General features: G+C 41.2%; 1 protein-coding gene across 1 annotated transcript in view; it reads left to right on the top strand.

Annotated features, from left to right (window-relative positions):
• Window positions 1–20,480, top strand: part of crybg2 (crystallin beta-gamma domain containing 2) — a 58,490-nt gene that overhangs the window by 13,089 nt on the left and 24,921 nt on the right. Inside the window, exons 2-4 of the mRNA XM_074612637.1 lie at window positions 38–148; window positions 6,716–6,871; window positions 7,974–11,206. Coding sequence (XP_074468738.1) covers window positions 38–148; window positions 6,716–6,871; window positions 7,974–11,206 — 3,500 coding nt within the window. The remainder of the gene's footprint in view (window positions 1–37; window positions 149–6,715; window positions 6,872–7,973; window positions 11,207–20,480) is intronic.

The raw sequence follows: 20,480 nt of genomic DNA, 5'->3' as shown, positions 1-20,480 counted from the left end.
GAGACTCCACTAATTTCACATTTTGAACTGTGTTCCTCTCAGTGCTGCTGAGCCCAGTAACACTGCTGAGGCTGGAGAGTCCTGGGCCGACAACATCTCCGCGGACAAAAAGAGGTCTTCTCTCTATGGCACCGCACCCAGGTCAAAGGTCAGTCAATATGTTTGTGTAATTGATCTCTTTTCCCAGGTAACACCATGAGTCCACATTTTTTCAGCTTTTTCAAAGGGATGGTTTGGATTATTTGAAGTGGGGTTTGTATGAGGTACTTATCCACAGTCAGTGTATTACCTACAGTAGATGACCAGCACCGAAGCAAAGCAATGTGCTGCTGTGGACGGCAAAACGTATTTTAGCCACCTTAAAGAAAGGACCACCTAAACAACTCAATATCAGTTTAAGTGTACGCTATATTTAGAATATTTTCTGACGGGGAACTGAACTGAAAGTGAAATCTATACTGTTTTTGTCAATGGAGTCTGGTGGCTTTGCAGAGAGCATAGATGGATATAACAGCTTGTCTGACGACAAGGTAAAGCAGTGAAGAATGTATTCCGTCTACTGCAGGTAAAACGCCGACTATGGATAGGTACCTCATACAACCCCACTTCAAAAGATATGAACTATCCCTTTTAAGTATTTCAGACAATGCAGTCAAGCAGGAAATATTTTTGACTAGGTCATGTCAAGGGGTGTGTATGTTGGTGTGTAAGCTACAAGCCCACAAGGCTTTACTTGTGCGTTCAAAATAGCATCATCCAGTTTAGTGGTATGGAGTCAGATCAGTTTCAATATTAATGAATGCACACAGAAGGATTCACACATGAATTTTGCGATTTATATATAAATGAACATGTTTTTAATGAAGCTTACAAATACTTTTATATACATATATTTGTGGATTTCTATTACATTTATTATATAACAATTTATTTTATAACCAGAAATATTTTTGTGTGCATCAGAAGTATTTTTGTGAACCTTATTTTTTTTATATGTGGATATATTTTACATTTATAGGCCTATACAAATATCTATTTTTATGTATATTGAAAAATTAAAAATAGTGGAACCTGATATGAGTAATTCTACCTTTTGGTTCGACAAGATCTCCTTTTAGGTTTTAAAAATAAATAAGAGTTTTGCAGTCACACATATTTCTCTTATGTTACGTATAGTGAACATTTTAGACCACCAATTAAAAAAATATTTGCCATTTTTATAGTAGTTATTTTTATTGGCAAAGATACTGTAGAATCATATCTTTTTTCTGATTATTAGTATATTGTGGGTCAAGAAATAAGCATTATTTTGTACTAATAGGCTCTAGGGCTGTGTATTGGCAAGAATCTGGCGATACGATACGTATCATGATACAGGTTACGATTCAATAAATTGTGATATATTGCAATACTGTAAACAAGGCGATGTATTGTGATTTTTTTTTAATCTAATCTTAGGAAAACTGTCCACCATAAGCGTAAAAACAGTTAGCTGTTTATACAATCAGAACAGTGGGATCTGCATTTATCACAGTCCCTGTAAAATCCAACATCGTAGCACTACTTTGAGACGGCACACACACTGAGAGGGCATCTCTTTGCAAATGAAATAAAGTATTGACTGAGTTAATCGTTGCATGTCAAATTTAAATAAAAATCGCTACAGTATCACAAAACATAATATCGCCATTTATTTACTTTTTTCTGATATTTCCTTCCCCCCCTAATGGCCACAGCGTTAGTCTGAGTTTGCAAGAAATCTTTGACTTTAATTATGAAAATGTGCTGCAGATATGAAACCACACAAGGAGGATAAGCCAGGTACTTATAAGAGATATTTTTTGGGTGTGTGACACGCAGAGAGAGAGATACATTTGTGCTATGCAAAATAGGTTAAGTCATCCTAGGGATCATCATCATTTATGAAATATGGCCTTTAATTACACAGGACCATTGTGACCACAATTACAAGCACTGAAAATATGTCAACTGTTCAGTCAAGCTTGTCAATCAAAAGCTGACGGCCGATTGCCACACTGGTAACCGGTTTTTAAATGGACTGTCTTGCCGTGCCCTGAAATTACCGCATTTAATACGTTACCAATTTCCTCATCAGTTTATATTGATGCAACAGCTTGGATTATTTCTGGAATAGAAAATTCTGAATGGGGAATTTTTATTTTTTTTGTTGCATTTTCTTACTGCACTGTATACCAATAAAATATGTCTTAAGCACAAAATGTTCACCTGAATTGACGGATCCACAAAAGGTTTTGAAACTAATTGTGAATGACTGGATTTTAAACTCATTCTGTGTGTATATTAAAGCTGCAGTAGGTAACTTTGAGCAAATATGATAAAAAGTTATTTTTTATAAAACTGTATCTACATCCTGACAGTATAGCATGAGACAGTGCAAATCTGTGAAAATGATCATGTTCCTCTGTGTCCTGCTGGCATTTACAAGATTTCAACGTGTCCGAAGGAAAACGACCAATCAGAGCCGAGCAGTCTCTACAGCAGCTGTCAATCAAACTAGCCGGCGCTGATCAAAGCCTTGAAGCCGCGGTGGTGAAGGTGGAACCTTGCAAATGCCATTAGGAGCACAGAAGGACACAGAGAACTTGATTTTTTTTCACAGATTATCTGTCTCATACACTACTGTCAGGATATAGTGACTGTTTTATTAAATATACCTTTTTTTATCACATTTGCTCAATGTTACCAACTGTAGCTTTAAGATTGAATGAAGCAACAACATCTGAAAACGTTCCTCCTCTGCTGCCTGGGAGGCTTACAGGATGACTGGAAAAAACTGAAACTTGATATATTAGTCGACAAATGTCATGCACATGATTTGGCAAGTTAAAATAAAAATCCTTGAACCGTGCATTTTGCATGGTTCACTATCACGGTGACAAAATCTGTCAACAGAAAGATAGACAAACACTTGGCAAAGCCCACAAAGCCGCTTCTGTAGTAGCTCCCGCTACAGAAGGTATCTCCAGGACCACATTTTACCATGATAACTCACACACAGAGTCACAAGTGAAAACAATACCATCCACACGCGCCTGGTAAACATTAAAAAAGGCATTCACACGCTGGTTTCTTCCTTAAATCATCCCTAACATTGATACGTACATACACTGTTGTGGTATCTTTCATATTCTAGTCATGGGTGTCATCATATGTGTGTTTTGCTCAGGACAGGCCTGTAGGTTTTGTCTCTGCACTCTAAAGACACTAAGACTTGTCCAAACAAGAATGTCCTTGGGGGCAAAATTTGTTTGAAAGTTGAGTTAAATGGCCCCCTGTTAGGTGACTTCATGATCCCCTCCTCAATAATAGTTGCATTCCACCTGCGGTTTCCCTCTAGGGGGTTTGCTCACACAATTATGACCCCCCTTACACTCACAAGCACACACTTGCAGGTAACCTGAATATGCACTATATGCAAATAAGCACAGTATTATATAATATAATACTGTGCTTATTTGCATAATAAAAATCATCTGACCACAGGAGGACTAGTTGGCGTCATGGCGTCAGCTAATTTGGGATCCTAATAAACTAAACTAAACTAATATGTATCCATTGTTATTTAACCACACTTAGACTTAATAACCTCACTTATAATATGAGTTGGGTTACACCCAAAAAAAGACATTCAATTGGCTGCGTGACTCCACACTAGAGGGCACCATACCTACAATATATAAACGCATAGTACATCTTTGCACACAGTCACACAGGCACTCGGTATTATTGAATACTTTAAGTCCACAATGTTATGGTTTAGTTTTATCTGCATCACTCTGCTCTTGTTTCTCATGTATACCTGCAGCAGATATGAGACATACAGAGTTAGACAGAGAAACAGGAGAAATACACTAAATACTTCTTTGTTCCCTCCAGAAGAGGGCACCAGTGCTTCACTAAACTGAGACCTGTAGGACAGGTGGTTCAGATAAACAAAGTAATCCCACTCATACTGTATGTTTTACTGCTTAAATTGTAATGCATAGGTTTGGCAGGTACATGCAGAGCAGCATATGAAATTCAGGAGGTGAACATGTGTCAGCTCTCAAAATGAAAGTATACAGTCATCACAAGATTTGAACCATTGCTTTGCGTGTGAACAAATGACGCAGACTTAAAACGCTGCGTGGGTTTGATCCTTACCAGTAGACCAGAACATGAGATACCTTATCAGAACTTTGCAATGCAGGAGGCAACTGTTGGTGGACATGGGTGGATTCATGTCACTGGGACACAACAAAACCTTTTTTTGGAACACACAAGGAACCGTTCTTTACCCTGTACTGTTCGTGGCCACACACCCAAAGAGATTGCGACAACAACAGTATGTCATCGTGCAAGAATCATCAAGGTTTGGACTGAGGATTATTCAGGTGAAATGCATCACTGCTACTCGCTACTACAATCCCTCATCGATGCACATCTTGGATATGAACTCAAATGCACCATCAGTAGAACAGAGCATCCCGTTGGCCTTTTTGTTTAGCTGAATGATCCACTGACGGTCAGGTTTAACACCAGCGAGGACTGTCTGCTACAAGTCCCTTGTGTGACTGTGCCGCTGCCCCAGGGAGCTGAACATTATTTACATCGTGTATTCATGTCACCAGTGATAACATAATTAAGTTTCCACTCATCATCTCAACTAATAAGTGCACACCTGACAGCTGTGGTTTCTTTCTTGCCTAACAACTAACAGCGAGCACTGTTGCTACAACTGACAAATGGTAAATGCTAAAAAGTTGTGCAACAGTAAATTGTTATTGTCACTTTTTTAAAAAGATTTGTTAAATTAAGATGCAAACAAAAGGCTGTCAATTGATCAAAATATTTAATCCTGATTAATTGTATGATTGTCCATAGTTGATCGTATTTAATCGCAAATTAATCACATTTTTTTATCTGTTCGAAATGTACCTTTTAAAGGGAGATTTGTCAAGTATTTAATACTCTTATCAACATTTGAGTGGACAAACATGCTTCCTTCATGCAAATGTATATATTTATTATTGGAAATCAATTAACAACACAAAACAATGACAGATAATGTCCAGAAACTCTCACAGGTACTGCATTTAGCATAACAAATATGCTCAAATCATAACAGGCAACAACAGCTGTCAGTGTGTCAGTGTGCTGACTTGACTATGACTTGCCCCAAACTGCATGTGATTATCATAAAGTGGGCATGTCTGTAAAGGGGAGACTCGTGGGTACCCATAGAACCCATTTTCATTCACATATCTTGACGTCAGAGGTCAAGGGACCCCTTTGAAAATGGCCATGACAGTTTTTCTACATCAAAATGTATCTTAATTTTGGAGCGTTATTTAACCTCTTTCATGACGAGCTAGTATAATGTCAGTATCTTCACTCTAACTTTAAAACTGAGCCAACTACAACCTAAAAATCACAAGTTGCGTTAAAGAAATTAGTGGCGTTAAAACAAATTTGCGTTAACGCTTTATTACCGCGTTAAATTTAACAGCCATAATGGAAACAATTTGTTTTAATGGTAGGACCTGTCAATAGGTAATTGAATTACTGGAGTCACAGTAATAATAACACAAAAATGTGTGTGGCATTTTTTAAATCTCTGATATAATCTCTGACGTCTCAGTGCACTAGACTTAAGATGAGTCTAACACTGTCCACCCACTACAGCCTCAGCTATGACTCCACTTTGATTGTTTTCTTTGCTTGTCATACTTTCCAAACTATCCATCACAGAAGGAAGAATTTGACCGACACGCCCAGCTAAAAAGCTGGCTGATGGCAGTGACTGACAGCCTCGTGTTCCTTTCGCGTCAACAAAACAGGCGCACATAATTACCAGAACAACATCACTTTTATCTTTGCAATCAGTGTTTGCCTGCAGGAGCATGCTTTAGTGTCTTTTTAAAAATATCTGAGGGATACCTGGGTCTTTCTAGGTGCTCTCCCAAGATGCTATGACGTCTTTTTAAACCTTTGTCCTGCCAGATTTACACTTATCTCAATCATTTAACACATTTTAATAATGGCACGCCTATATCGGTTATGACTTCAGTAAGAGGTCATACTTATTTGATGATAAACTAACTCTCACTGGCTGCAGATGTTATTTGCTGTAAATCTATGCTATACTCTATGCTACAGGCTATGTAAAAGTATACTGGAGTAACTGAAAAGGACAGGAAGTTGCCTCAATTCTTATATTTTTACTTAGCCAATCCAATCGATATCATTCGAGCCAGCAGCTACCAGGTTTAGCAGATCGTGTTCTTCTAGTCTTTCATTTTTTTCCAGGGTGGAGCACCTTTTACTGCTTGGAATGAAGTTATGGTGTCGACTCCTTTTCCTTGTTTACAATAAAGAATATTTTTTCATTGTGCAATATCCTCATTCCTACCAATGACAGAGGTAGCACTTGGTGGTTTCTAATTAGCCATTGCCAAGCATTTAAAAAGGTTAAGTATGTTTGGTATGTAAGGTATTTATTTTCAGTTTATATTTAGTCAAATAAAAAGTCCCAATTATTAATCACAATATCCGGTATTGGTTAAGGCAAATTATTACTTGATGCTTTTAGAAACATGTTATTATCCTGAGAGTCTTACATTTTGCATTTCTTTCTCCCTCTCTCCCTGTTTCACTTTCCATCCCTCCCTCCATCCTTCCCTCTTCCTCTCAGGACAAAGGATTAAGCTACTCAGAGTTGGACCTCCGTAAGCCCAAAAGGTTTGCTACCTTCTCCTTTGGCTTCAGAAAGAGGAAGAAGAATGATGAAGAGAATATCTCTAAGAGCACCGTTGGCCTTCATAGGTCTGGCATTGAAGAGCAAGAGGAGGTAACCCCTTTGCCCTGAGTGTTGTTTTCATGTGTGACAAATGAGAAAACTTCACCTGCTTATATAGCTATATGATCATATTGTTTTGCCTGATTTATCACTAGCCCCAGTTTGTAGGCTATATCATCATTATATTTGTATAATTGTCTGTATTTCCATTGCAAAGTTAACCATTTGTTTTTCTGAAAAATACACTTAGGATGATCTTTCAATGAATGAATGCTTCAGTGAATATTGGACTTACATTCACCAGTTGGCCATAAAAACACACGATTTGACAACTCATTAAATGTGTGTTATCAGTCGTTCTAAGCCTCATAGATGTGGGTCAGTAGGGGCCTACTACGCCTACTATGTTGTAAAACAAAACAGCTTGTTTAGGTTCAGGCAACAAAAGTACAACTTCTTTAGGTTTAGGCAACAAAACGACTAGTGAAAAAGATTGGGTTTTGGTTTAAAATAACTTTGTTTGAAAAGTGAAAGTGACACTTAATGCTTATGAACACAAAGACAACTACACGTTGTTGGTTTCACATTGGATGCGAGCCCCGGTTTCCGACCTCCACCCCATATGGACTTTCACGATGACTTCCACTTTTGCTCCTGTTTTAATTATTACGGTCGCTAAATGTCGCTGTTGTCTTCTTTTATTCCTTCTTTCGGTGATCGCCCATGTGAATCAATGATAAAACCTACAAGTGGGTGTAGCAGGCCCCTACTGACCCACATCTATGAGGCTTATCACACCCATTTAATGACCTGATAACAGTCTAACCAGCTGAGAAACACAACTCCAAATGAATGATAATGATGCTCCGTACCTTTTAGCTAACAGGTTTGCTAATTAACTTGAAAGGCGATGATATGTCAATGTTGTGTTCACAGCTTGTCCCCCCCAAAAAGTCACAATTAAACAGTTATTGCAGGTTTAATGATTCTAGAAAGACATTCAAGTTTTGAAAGATCACCAGGGATTTATCTTTCAGAATGACATAATGCTTGGCCCTGTGGCTCGATTGTAATGATAAAACAAGAGAGGTACAAACTGGGGCCAACTTATCCATATCTACAAATGCAAATTCTGTGAATGCTCTTCTTCTAGACTCCTCCGGACCTCAGTCAGATGGAGTTGGATCAGGCCAACACGAAGACGAGGTTCAGCATGTCTCAACCGGAGCTTGACACCAGCGATACATTTGACATCCCCTCTCCTCCCCCAATGGCCACAAACCAGTCAGAATCATATTCCACTCTCCCGAACCAGTCGCAGTCATCTGAGGCCGTAAACGCCCAACCAGAGGCGGCGGAGCCTCAGACGAACGGCTCCGGTCTTGCTGACTTATACGAGGAACCGCAGAAAGCACCGTTGGCTACCATCCCTGAGCTGCAGCTGGATCATTCAGACTCATCAGAGGAGAAAGAGAACTATCTTGTTCATGATGACTCCAATGCGTCTGCATCCACCACTCGTACAGAAACCACCTCAGCTGTCAACAATCAGACCGTACCTAGCCTTCCAGCTAGCCAGCCCCCAACCGTTCTTGACACCTCAGATCGAAAAGCAGCGGTTGTTGACTTTGTCTCCACAAGCAACGGTCCAATCAAGGATGACATCCCCCAGCAGTCTGACACAAAAGCACGAATCGCTCTCACTGAATCCACCAGAGTTGCATTATCACATCCTGAACCTGATGCCCCTGACGTAGCTGACGGTACAACTCAAAATGGTAAACTCTCCCTGGCAAGTGTCGACTCCGAAATTGACGGCATTTCCACAAGCAACGGTCCGATCGTTGATGTCGTCCTCCAGCAGTCTGACACAAAAGCAGAAATCGCTCTTACTAAATCCACCAGAGTTGCATTATCACATCATGAACCCGATGCCCCTGACGTAGCTGACGGCACAACTCAAAATAGCAAACTCTCCCTGGCAAGTGTCAACTCCGAAATTGACAGCGCAATTACAGAGTCAACCCCTGTTCCTCACGCCTACGACACGGCTCTCAACTCGGCTTCTGTCCATCAAGAAGTCTCAATTTCTCGCACTGAGAGATCTACTCCCAAATCTGCCGAGAGTGTCACCACAACCTCGGCAGTTAGCGCTGAGAAGAGCGCTCGTCCTGTCAATCAAGCTTCAGTTTATGGAGCGTTGTATGATTCACTTTTCCCCCAGAGTTTTACCTCGGACGTAGTGTCATCACTCTCAAACCCGCCGCCTCAGATCCGCACCGAGACAAGACATCTCAACACCAAATCAGAACCTGTCATGGTTCTTAATGAACGTCACACAGACACTAATGCTCTATACTCCAGATTTACCTCTTACCAAACTCCTACTGCTTCTGAGCCTCAAAGAGACCCGGATATCTACCACAGATATCTACCTTCCTCTCTCAATTCAGGTTCCGAAGCAGCTGATGGTGATAAAATTCTTGACTCAGAGCTGACCCGCTCCCTTTCAGAGGTGAAACCAGACAGTTTTAGCCTCATTAAAGACAATGCCGGGTCAGTCCCTGCGGTTCAAAGCTCTGCCCCTCCCGCTTCTGATGATGCACCATCCCAAGGGGAAGATACTCAGGTTACGGACTCCAAACGGAGAGCGATCCTAGTCAAAGAGTCAGTCACAGACGAGGCGGGCGACGATCCCGCCTGTCCCTCTCCCGTGCCTGCAAAAATGAGTGAAGAGAAGCGCATTCAGATAAGAATTGATACAAGCGAGACTTTTTTTGCTCCGTCTGGACAGACTGCTGAGCCTTTAAGTCCAGCGTATCTGAGCGTGGGATCAGATGACGTGGAGGTCTATTACAGTGCCGAAGAGGACAACGCAGAGGAGAGCGGGGTTGAAGTGATACACACTGTGGATGAAAGGGAAGAAAGTCGCGTGGTAGATGGGGCGAAAGAGGCCGGGCTGCGTGAGGAGTTTCTACAGCAGGTGGAGGTTGCAGAAACGGAGATAAGAATGAGAAATGAGGGAGAATGTCGGGGGGTAATTGTTAAAATGCAGAGTGAGGGAGGCAAAATGGGCAATGAAGATAGGAGAGAGGATCTCAACAGCCGAATTGAAGTGGAGCAACAAGCAGGAGGTCAGAGGTCAGTAGTGCAGGAGTTTAAAACGTCTGAGTTTCTTGTAGGCAATGATGCAGAGAGTCAGGAGAAAGAAGTAGCAACCACAGCATTGCCAGAGGTGGAAGAAGAGGTGAAGGAGGAGAGAAAGGGGGAAGAATATCAGGGGGTAATTGTTAAAATGCAGAGTGAGGGAGGCAAAATGGGCGATGCAGAAGAGAAAGAGGATCTCAACAGCCGAATTGAAGTGGAGCAACAAGCAGGAGGTCAGAGGTCAGTAGTGCAGGAGTTTAAAACATCTGAGTTTCTTGTAGGCAATGATGCAAAGAGTCAAGAGAAAGTAGTACCTTTGCCACAGCTGAAAGAAGAGGCGGAGAAGACGAGAAAAGAGGGAGAATATCGGGGGGTAATTGTTAAAATGCAGAATGAGGTAGGCAAAATGGGCGATGCAGAAGAATACGAGGATCTCAATAGCAGAATTGAAGTGGAGCAACAAATAGGAGGTCAGAGGTCAGAAGTGCAGGAGTTTAAAACGTCTGAGTTTCTTGTAGGCAATGATGCAGAGAGTCAGGAGAAAGAAGTAGCAACCACAGCATTGCCAGAGGTGAAAGAAGAGGCGGAGGAGGAGAGAAAAGAGGGGGAACCTGTCGCACCGGTTCAGCAGGTGATGGCATGCGTCTTTGCTCCACCCTCCAGTGGGTCGCATGGGCTAGGGGAGGGGTCTGAGGGAAACAAGACCAAGGATTTGGAAACAGAAGACCCCCCTAATGGAGAGGAGCAACTCCCAAGTCAGGAGATCCTATATCAGACTCACAAAGCCACTATGAGTTCTGAATACGTGCATGCTTCTTCCAGCGACACAAGAGAAGAAGTCATGATCACACCCAGATTTAGAGAGGTAGAAGAGCAAGTTTCCCCGACGGCAGAGGCAGACCAAATAGGTGAAGCAAGCAAAGAAACCAGCAGCAGCACTGCAGCGAGCGTAGTCACAGATCCCTCTGCCGGAGCAGAGGTTGTCACGGGATCTTTGACACGCAGCGCTGAGCCACAATCGGATGCCGCAGAGATCGAACACAATAGGGCTCGGCAGAGTAGTGAGTGGGTGGATACAATTACTCAGAGCACAGGCAAAACCAGGACGACGCACGAACAGGTGGCAGTCGAGCTGTCAGCCCCGACTGCAGACGCACGCAGTCCTGATCCGGAAGCTGCAGAGACACAAGCGGAGAGACACGAGCATCCGGCAGAAGCGCAACCCGACCTGGATCAGGGGTAAGTGGAGAGTCTTCTCATCTTAGAGTCCAGGATTGCATGGTGTTCTTGACTTGAAGCTCAACATAAATGTGAATGAACAAGTTGATTTAATAGCTCTTAATTCTGTGTGTAATTGATAGTTTGGGGGGCTTTAAGGGAAAGGGCAACAAGAGAGAGTTATTTTACAAATTGAATGCCGTCATTTAGGAAATCACAGCTCTGTAGCTTCTCTGCTGGAATGTGCTACATGTGGCCTAAGGGGGATGTTAGACACATAAGCGAGCGTCTTAATGTAAATCAATATACTTGTGCAGCCACATGATGATGCACTTTAAATGAGTAACTTTCTCACCTTACCGTGTGGCCTCCTTGAAAGGACCTGAAATGTGCGATTGCTGACATTTCGTCTGAAAAGAAGTCTTGTTTACCAACAGAGCTGTCTACCTGTGCAGCTTTGAACACACCCTGTTGAATGTGACACACGTGAAGTGATATAACACAGGATCGCTGTCACGTACCCTCGGCTCTGTAACCTAACCCAAGGAACATGTGTGCAGTCCACAGATTACCTGTCATGATCCACATACAGTGTAAAGTTAGTCCATTCTATTTGTTCAACCCTGAGCGATCACTGAGGACAATGAGTATTGATTTGTGGGGGTGTAACGAAACAGTCACCTCACAGTCTGGTGCAAATACACAATACAGAGTTCATGGTTGAATAACACAAAGAAAAAGTGATGGTAAATGATTCCTTACTTATCCCATCCAAACCATACATTTACATTTTTAAAGGCAGATCATCTCCAAACACTCAGCACTCACTCACAAAACTTATTATTTAATATATCAATCATTTTTTCATTTAATCAATTAACCGTTTGGGTTGTAAATATCAGAAAATAGTGACAAGTACTCATCACATATTCCCTCCGAGGCCAAGGTGAGGTCCTCAGGTTGCTTGTTCTCTCCGACCAGCAGTTAAAGATGTTCAGTTTACAATCATATAAAACAGGGAAAAGCAGCAAATCCTCAGATTTTGAGAAGCTGGAACCATCAAATGTTTGGCATTTTTGCTTAATACATTTAAAGGACCAGTGTGTGGCATCTAGTGGCATGTAGTGGTGAGGTTGCAGATTGCAAACAACTGAATACCCCTCCGCTCACTGTAGATAAGGGCTCATTCTAAGCTAATGAAAACACAATGATTCTTAGTTTCAGGTGATTATACACTAATGAAAACATAGTTATGAATGTTATATTCCATTTCTGCTAGTAGATCCCCAGAAATGTTACACACTGTTCCTTTTTAAAAGTCTAATTTTCTATACACAGTCTATAATATGTGACCAATTGAGCAGTCCATGTAAACAGAATGTGTCACTTTCGGCAATTTTAGCTGGCTTTATCTCCCCAGCCTCCTCCTGCACTAACACAGCTAGAGGTTTCATGTGCTCAGAGTCTGTGTCATGCTTCCAATTTTAGTTTTTCTGGGAGTATCATAGGAGCAGATTTGCATTATAATCATGTTTGTCACTGCTGCACTAACTTACTCATAAGATCACAATCCATTTTCACTCCACAACATGTCCCGACACATGGAGCATTGTGTGTCTCTGCCAGAATGCTGATACAGACAGTTCTGTTTTGGCATTGCCACAAAGTTGTATCTGATGCTGGCCTATGATCAAGCTTTTGAATGTTAACACAAATAAGTGATGTCACAAGGAAAAACAGTAAAGAAGATTGAGGTTGTGAACAGTGTGCGGAATCCAGGGGATTGGCAATCGGCAGTCCTCTACCTAGTTCTCCAGTGTTATGCTGAAGTTTTACACAGACTCAATAGACTACAAGATTTAATGGATGCAAGCCAAGGCAATCAACTATACATGCTTTGCACACACATCACCAAGGCTAGTATCGTTAACAATAAGGCCATTCACTCAACTACTGCACCCAACCATGCAACAACTAGTCTATGCCCTGCAACAAAATCAACACAGCACATTCACCCTCTCTCTCTAACCTGACACATGCACACACTGATGCACCATAGACTGTATAGAAGAAGTGAATGTAGTCACCGTGACGTCCCCCTTTGGTTTGTGGACTGCCGTTTTGAAGCCTCGAGTTCGGCTTTTTGGCCGTCGCCATTTGGGGTTTTTGCAACCAGAAGTGACACGAGAGGGTGGAACTAAGTACAACCGAATGCTCAATCAGACATTTTTATGCGACCAAAATGTTACAGTTTACTTTCATAAACTGAAAACACACTGTGAAAGGATTAAGGTTCTAAGACAAAAACACGGACAACTCCGAGGCCGGACAACACCTTGGTAGTGACCTGTCAATCACAAGGTATCCATGTCCTAAAGCATCCCCTTCTTTATGGTCTATTTGGCTCTAAATGGGACCATCGTTTACTACAGATTGAGACCATAAACTCATGTTTACAATGTTAACTGAGGTAATAAATCAAGTGAGAATCGCCCCCTGCTGGATAATAGAAATAATGCAAGTTTAAAGCACTTCAGCATTGGCTTCACTTCTCAGAACCTGAGGTTGCCTACTGTGACGCACACACTCAAACGTGACGCACGCTGTACAACTTTTTACGTTATGCACAGCAGTTCCAACACAATTCAGTCACAGCAAACATAGGCTAAAGATCAAAAAGTATTCATAATTTTAACTTAAAAAAGAGTGGACCACAAGTAATGAACTTTGCTTTTTCTTTGACATATTTCCCGACCTTGATGCATACTGAGTCTGGATCTATAATTGAGAGTAACCATGATCCATTGTACAGGATAATGTAACAAATCATTTTTTAAAGATTTTTCAAGAGACCCGTCTCAAGTGCAGAATCAACTAATCAAGTACTGTATTTCACACTGGTTGTGACAATACAGAACATACTGTACAGAAAGATTGCTCTCTTTGGCACAGCAGGACTGGATCTGTGGTATTTGAACATGTGTTATTGTGCACAGGCACGTGTTATTTTATGGCTACTGGTTTGTTTGCTGCGTGTCAAAAGTGTTAACAGCTGCAGGCAAAGACTATGGACTTCCCTCTGAGATCTGAGAAAGATACGATTTTTTTGAGGAATTTGTGTTACCTGATGACAGGTGCAGATTAACTGTTGCAGCTACAGTACATCATGTGACAAAAGAAAAGCTTCAATCTGCCTCGCTGTACTCACAATATAAAGGAATCTATAGTGGCATTGCATGCATCACTACAGTAGACGTACACTGTATAAATAGCTACTTACTACAGTATTTGAACTGCTGTGTACATTACACACATTACTTAAATATTCCTCGTTGGTGTCAGTTTGACTGATGAATGTGCTGTATTTTTAACGTCACAAGATGGCAGCAAAGATGTGTCTTTTACAACACAGAAATAGGAGACGGGGCAGGCTCAGCTGCTACTTATACACTGTATAAGTAGTGAAACAACCCACTTATTTGATAATAGAGCAAAACTAAACACATGAAGCAGAATAAAGAACAGAATTTAGGTAGTTCCCTAAGCCATGACTTTATATCCGGCTCTTTATTCATGCATTAAACATTTATTTTTATATGCAAAACAGTTTTCTGCTTTGGTAAAAAAAAAAAAGGAAAAGGATAGATTTATTTTTCTGTATTATTTCCATAGATGTGTGTTTTTTTCCATAGCCTGCCAACAAAGTCAGACATACAGTTAAACAACCGAGTTTCTGGTGAACAGGTATGCTGATGCCTACTGACAGATGAGGCATTTGGTCAGCCCCGCCCGTCTTACTGGGTTCCTCTGCAGTGGTGTCATGAGGAGTAACACGTGGGGCATCTACACAAGAAATGGATAAGATCTGAAGCCAGTTAAGCCACTTGTAGGTCTTTACTCAGAACTTGTCCTCTTAAGCTTGCCCTTTGTTTTCCTTTCATGTGCGACAGACCGGCTGTTGTCTGACAGCTTACTTGAAACACAAGTGGAATTACAAACTTATGGAGAATTTCGTTGTTGTTGTTACTCATCTTCTGACAGAAGTCACCTTCTGAGATCCATCCTCTTAACACCTGGCTGTCACAGGCCGAGAGTCTTCCTGGGTCACCTCTGTTGTTGATGCTTTATATTCTTTTACACCATTTAAAGCTGAAGTAGGAGAGATTGGAGAAAATATGATTTAAAAAAAGTTACTTTTATAAAACGGTCACTATATCCTGTAATACATGAGACAGGTAATCTGAAAAAAAAACCTGCCTCCGTTGTCCTCCGGTGCTCCTAATGGCATCTGAAAGATTTCACAGACCGGAGGAAAACAACCAGTCAGAGCCGAGCTGGAGTCTGCCATCCGGCTGCCGTCTATGAGAGTCAATCACTTGCGAACTCCGATCAAACGGTCAAACTAGGCAGCGCTGATTAAATCTGAATCAATATTCTGTTACGTTAATGTCTATTTCTCGCCTCAAATGTTTTCAGAAACATCTTGTAGTGTACTGTTTAGCTGTAAAATGAGAAAGTTTGTGACCCGGCAGCCATGTTGAGATCAGTTGAGGAAATAACCAAGCACAGCTCACAAGGCCGGAGCACAGCCAATAGGGTCATTCTCTCTGTGAAATGACCTGTGATTGGTTAAAGTCTCCCGTCACGGGCTAGATTTTTTAAAGCCTGAAAACAGAGCCATGAGGAGGAGCAGAAGTCAAGTTATCTCTCAGAACACTTGAATTATAATATGCTGAAAGGTTATTATGGAATTTTTGCTCAGTTGCTTAGTCTTTGGTGGAATTACCATTAGGAGAAGCTCCTAATGTATCTCACTATGTTTTCTATCGTATGAATTGGTTAAATGTCTGGTTTTAATCAACTAGGGATGCACCGATACCAACTATAATACCAAAGCCCAGGTATTGGTATCGAGACTGAAAAAGTGTGATCGGTTCATCTGTATTATCAGCAGCATTTCAGTAAACGGGACTATTGTTCTTGTAAATACATGACTTTTGTGAAAAAGACAATACATGTCCGTCTACAGTATTACATCTCTAAAGGAGTACTCCAACAATGTAGCATTGCACTTCTATAACACTGTTGGACGAAAAAAAAAAATCAAAATCAATGCGGCCGAACCAGAGATATTGTCTTTTTTTATTCCACGCATTCTTCTTCCTTCACAAAACCTGCCGCCTTCACTACCCACAATGCAACTCAAGTGCCAACAGATCGGAGATTCGGGTGCTTTCTGCCAGTAGTGGCTAATGTATCCTCAAGCAGATGTGGGGACGGGGCCATAGAAGTCCCCACACCCCCAGATATATGTTTTCATTTTCTTCAGCCCCAACCAACGCTGACTCAAGTGACATCACTTAAGGCAATTTATCCGATTTCACAAAAGGCATTACACAGCTTTTTTCCCCCACAAATATCATAACAGACATTGATGTGTAAAATCAATGTTAAAGCTACATGACTGTCTGGACATGACGTCCAACGTTAATGCTTTATGGTATGAAAACAATGTTTAACAAGCAGTCATAATAATGAGATTAATCGCAGGGCAGTGGCCTCGTGGATAATGGTTGCAGTTACCTTTAACAGAGATTGATGTTGTGTAAACTAACCCGCCTCCTTGAGCTCAGTAAAGCTGCCGGGCTTGCTGCTGTTTGACAGCCAGATAAATTGTAGAAAACAGTCGCAGGTCACACTCCTGTACACTCTGTAAACTATTCTTTAATCCCCTTCAGATATGTAGAGCGGAGGGAAGCTGAAGGAGAAAAACATGCTAGCGGGATGCACTCTTTTCCCACTCACAGATTAATAGAGAGAAGTTATATATTTTTAGATTCAACCAGATCTGAAAACTTCTCATCCTGTAATTATGGAAGAAAACACATTTTGGTCTCTCTTGTGAGTTAACTGTAGCTTGCATGTGACCTGCTTGCATCCATTTCCACAGAACTCTAACTGGCAACCATTCAAAATCAATATTAATCAAGGATCCACCCATAGACGCACGATTTTGTTTTTGATTCGCAGCAATGTTTCCATGTAATTTTTCGACAGAGTAAAATATCCTGAGCATGTAGCGGTACCTTTTGTTATGCACATGGTTGTCATTCTCTGGAGATTTAAAGCAAAAGGAATGTCTTTTACTATTGTTTTGCTTGTTAGGCTTGGTAGGCCCACAGTGACTACGTTCCAACATCTTGTTTTCATCTAGGACGGAGGATAAACATTACTGTAAGGGTGTTAATCAGTACGGAAAGAAGAGCAGTTGCTGTTAAGAGGAGTTAAACGGTTACTAAGTAATAACATGGAGGCAGGTGTTATTATTTCATCCTCAGAGCTGTATAACCGGGCGAGACAGAGCTGCAAATTACACCTCGCTCATGCATAATTGCATGGGACGCTTAACACACGCTAACACGCTTAACCTTCATATGCACCGCTCAAAAATTCCCCAGGTGTTCTACTCCATGTACTAGTACAGTACATGTAAACTCGGGGTCCCCGTTGAGGCAGGGGCTTTGCATGTTCTAGCATGGGTTTTGATTTACAGGTGGTTCACAGGCTGTACATGCTACTAAATACACTAAAGTACTCTGTGTGCCTCTGTCTACTCGTCTCCTTGAGGCTCATGCATGTAGCGAAGTCTATGAGGAGGTTAAGGACGGGTGCCAGAACTTGCGGGTGCCCTCGGGGATAGGTGTGGTTCTGAGGTTAGAGCAGCAATGTGCTCAGCATGTCCCAGGAGGAGGTCTTATCCACTAGGGTTATCAAGGGCGGGACTTCCACTGGCGGAGAGCGGGGGGCGGGGGGAGGACATGTCCCCCTCACTTTTCAAAGTCTGATTCTTCTTCTCCCCTTGCTTTTTTATATTTCAGCTTTACAGCTTATCTTTATAGGAGGCATGCAAATACAACATTGTCTATCATAAAGTATGAGGTATCTATAACTAGATGTTGTTGGATGGATTTAATGTACATAAATGCAGGAAATAAATAGCATATAGACACAGTATATAACTGCTATACTAAATAGCATACTTGTATATTTACTTCATTGTGTCCCCCACACTTATGAAACCACACCTACTGTACGCCTTTTTGGGTGATCAAAAAATTGGTGAAAAAAGTGGTTGACATAAGAATATATTACAACCCGTTATCATTCCCAACTTGTCAAATACCGACGCTTGGTCAGTGCCCCTTGGCGTCCGACGCACCGAGGCACCCTTTAGCGTCGAGACTTTCAACTACTCCAATGTAAACCCATGCATCTGCGTCATTTTTAGAGGGTCAGAGCAACTGAAGTAGTTATTAAAAGCGAGAAAGTCCTCGTAGGGCGAGTCGGAGAGGAGGATGGATGGGTCAAACAAACACGTACTTTCATCCAGGAGACCGCTGTTCGTGTCCCGTATGAAACAAAGTACGTATTTTAGTTATGTAAATTACGTAGCCTACTTATCGCCAGTTACGTAACGCACATCCTTATTTTGCATAACAAACGTACTTATTTTAATCCAAACCACGATTTTTTTCCTAAGCCTAACCAAGTGGTTTTGTTGCCTAAACCTAACCTCATTGTTTTGTTGCGTAAGTAAACCTAATAACAAAGCGAACCTACGTTGGAAGTACATTTTTAAAAGAGACTGTATGCATGTAACGAGAGGAAAACTATACATTTCCTGTGAACTCAGAAGTTTATTTTGGAAAGACACTATGCATGTAACAGCGGAAACTGACACGCCGTCCCTGACACGTCCAAAACTGACGCTAGAGGGGTACCGAGAGCGTCATAGTTTGAAGCTTAGGGCCACTGACCAAGCTGCGGTATTTGACGAGTTGGGAGCGAGAATGTGTAGTTTATTACGATATCTGCCAGTGTGGTGTCTAGATTTTTTATTTTAGTTGAGAGTTAAGCAATAAAGAGTAGCTGCATTTGGCTGAAAAATATCTAATTAACCTTAGAAAAGTACACACTCAGAAAATAATTATTTATTATAAACACTGTCTCTATTGACTCTATATGACTTCTATGACCTTTTAGCTGGATCTGCAGAACAAACACAGAGTGACTCATCCTGTGTGGTCACTGTGTGGAGACGAGTCTGTTCAGGGACACTGATACTCAAATTTTTTTGCACCCATGCACTTAATGATGCTTTGCATAGCAATACACAGTCACTTGGAAAAAGTCCCCAACAGCTGCAGATATTTCTGTGAAATAAACATGTATTTGTGTCAAATACTTCAAAAAGCATTTTGATTGCATGTGTCCTCTTCTCTGTTACAATGTTCAACTGCCTATGTGGCAAGAGAATACCTGTCTGGTTGTGACCTTTTAAAGTTTTTTTTTCTTTTTGTTAAGTAGCAGCACATGCTGTAAAGTCACTCACTGAAGCAATCATATTCTCATGACCTTTGGATAATCCACCAACGGGATTGAGTCATGATGTTCATTCTTTTCACAACCTTTTCACTTCTTACTGGCAGTCACTCACCTGAAATCCTTTTGCCATTTAAGTGAACAGAGTTGATAATTGTGCCGCTCCTTGAAAGTCTCCTGCGATGTGGATTGCATAGTGATCTATTAAAGGTCACATGATTCACTGATGGAGGATCAACTCAAAATTAATGCTTGTGAAAACTTGACATTCAATTCAAAGCTTTTTTTTGGTCGGCGAACAATACTGATGAAGTTTTTATTATTTTTTTGTAACACGCAAATATGCACGGCGTGCGTGGGCTTTCAAGACTTCACGAATCAATAGAAACCAGATCATAGGCGCATACGACTGATTTTCACAGGCTGAGTAGTACTGCGCAAGATGAGTAAACTGAACTTCATGTGTAAAATCAGTGAATTCCCCCCTTAAAATTCATATATGTTCTTAATTTAAAAAAGAAGACACTCCAAACGTGGATAAAAGTAAACGTATTATTAACGCAATGGGCGTCCCGCAAGAACCACTGACACCCTCTGCATAATACGACACTGACACTACCTTTACTGAGATAAGCCAGGTGATTGTCCAGTTCCCTTTGCACAAGACTGTAGTTTATATAGATAAATATGTAATATTATATCATTCTGAATTCTAAAAAACTACATTATAGCACAATATTACCATTATAACCACTAGTAACAAAGTTAAAGAGCCTTCCAAGTGACATCCAGATCAAACCAACTAGTGCCTTGCTGGCTACCTGTACTCAGCTGCCTCTGTAGTAGCAGTCATAGGCAGGAATGCATCTTTATGCATTTCTAAGACGTGTGACAACATTGTCTGCCTTCTCTC

Source organism: Sebastes fasciatus, chromosome 17 (genome assembly GCF_043250625.1).
Source record: "Sebastes fasciatus isolate fSebFas1 chromosome 17, fSebFas1.pri, whole genome shotgun sequence".
Classification (NCBI taxonomy): domain Eukaryota; kingdom Metazoa; phylum Chordata; class Actinopteri; order Perciformes; family Sebastidae; genus Sebastes; species Sebastes fasciatus.
The sequence above is the reverse complement of the archived record's forward strand: the minus strand, read 5'-3'. Positions and strand labels throughout refer to the sequence as shown.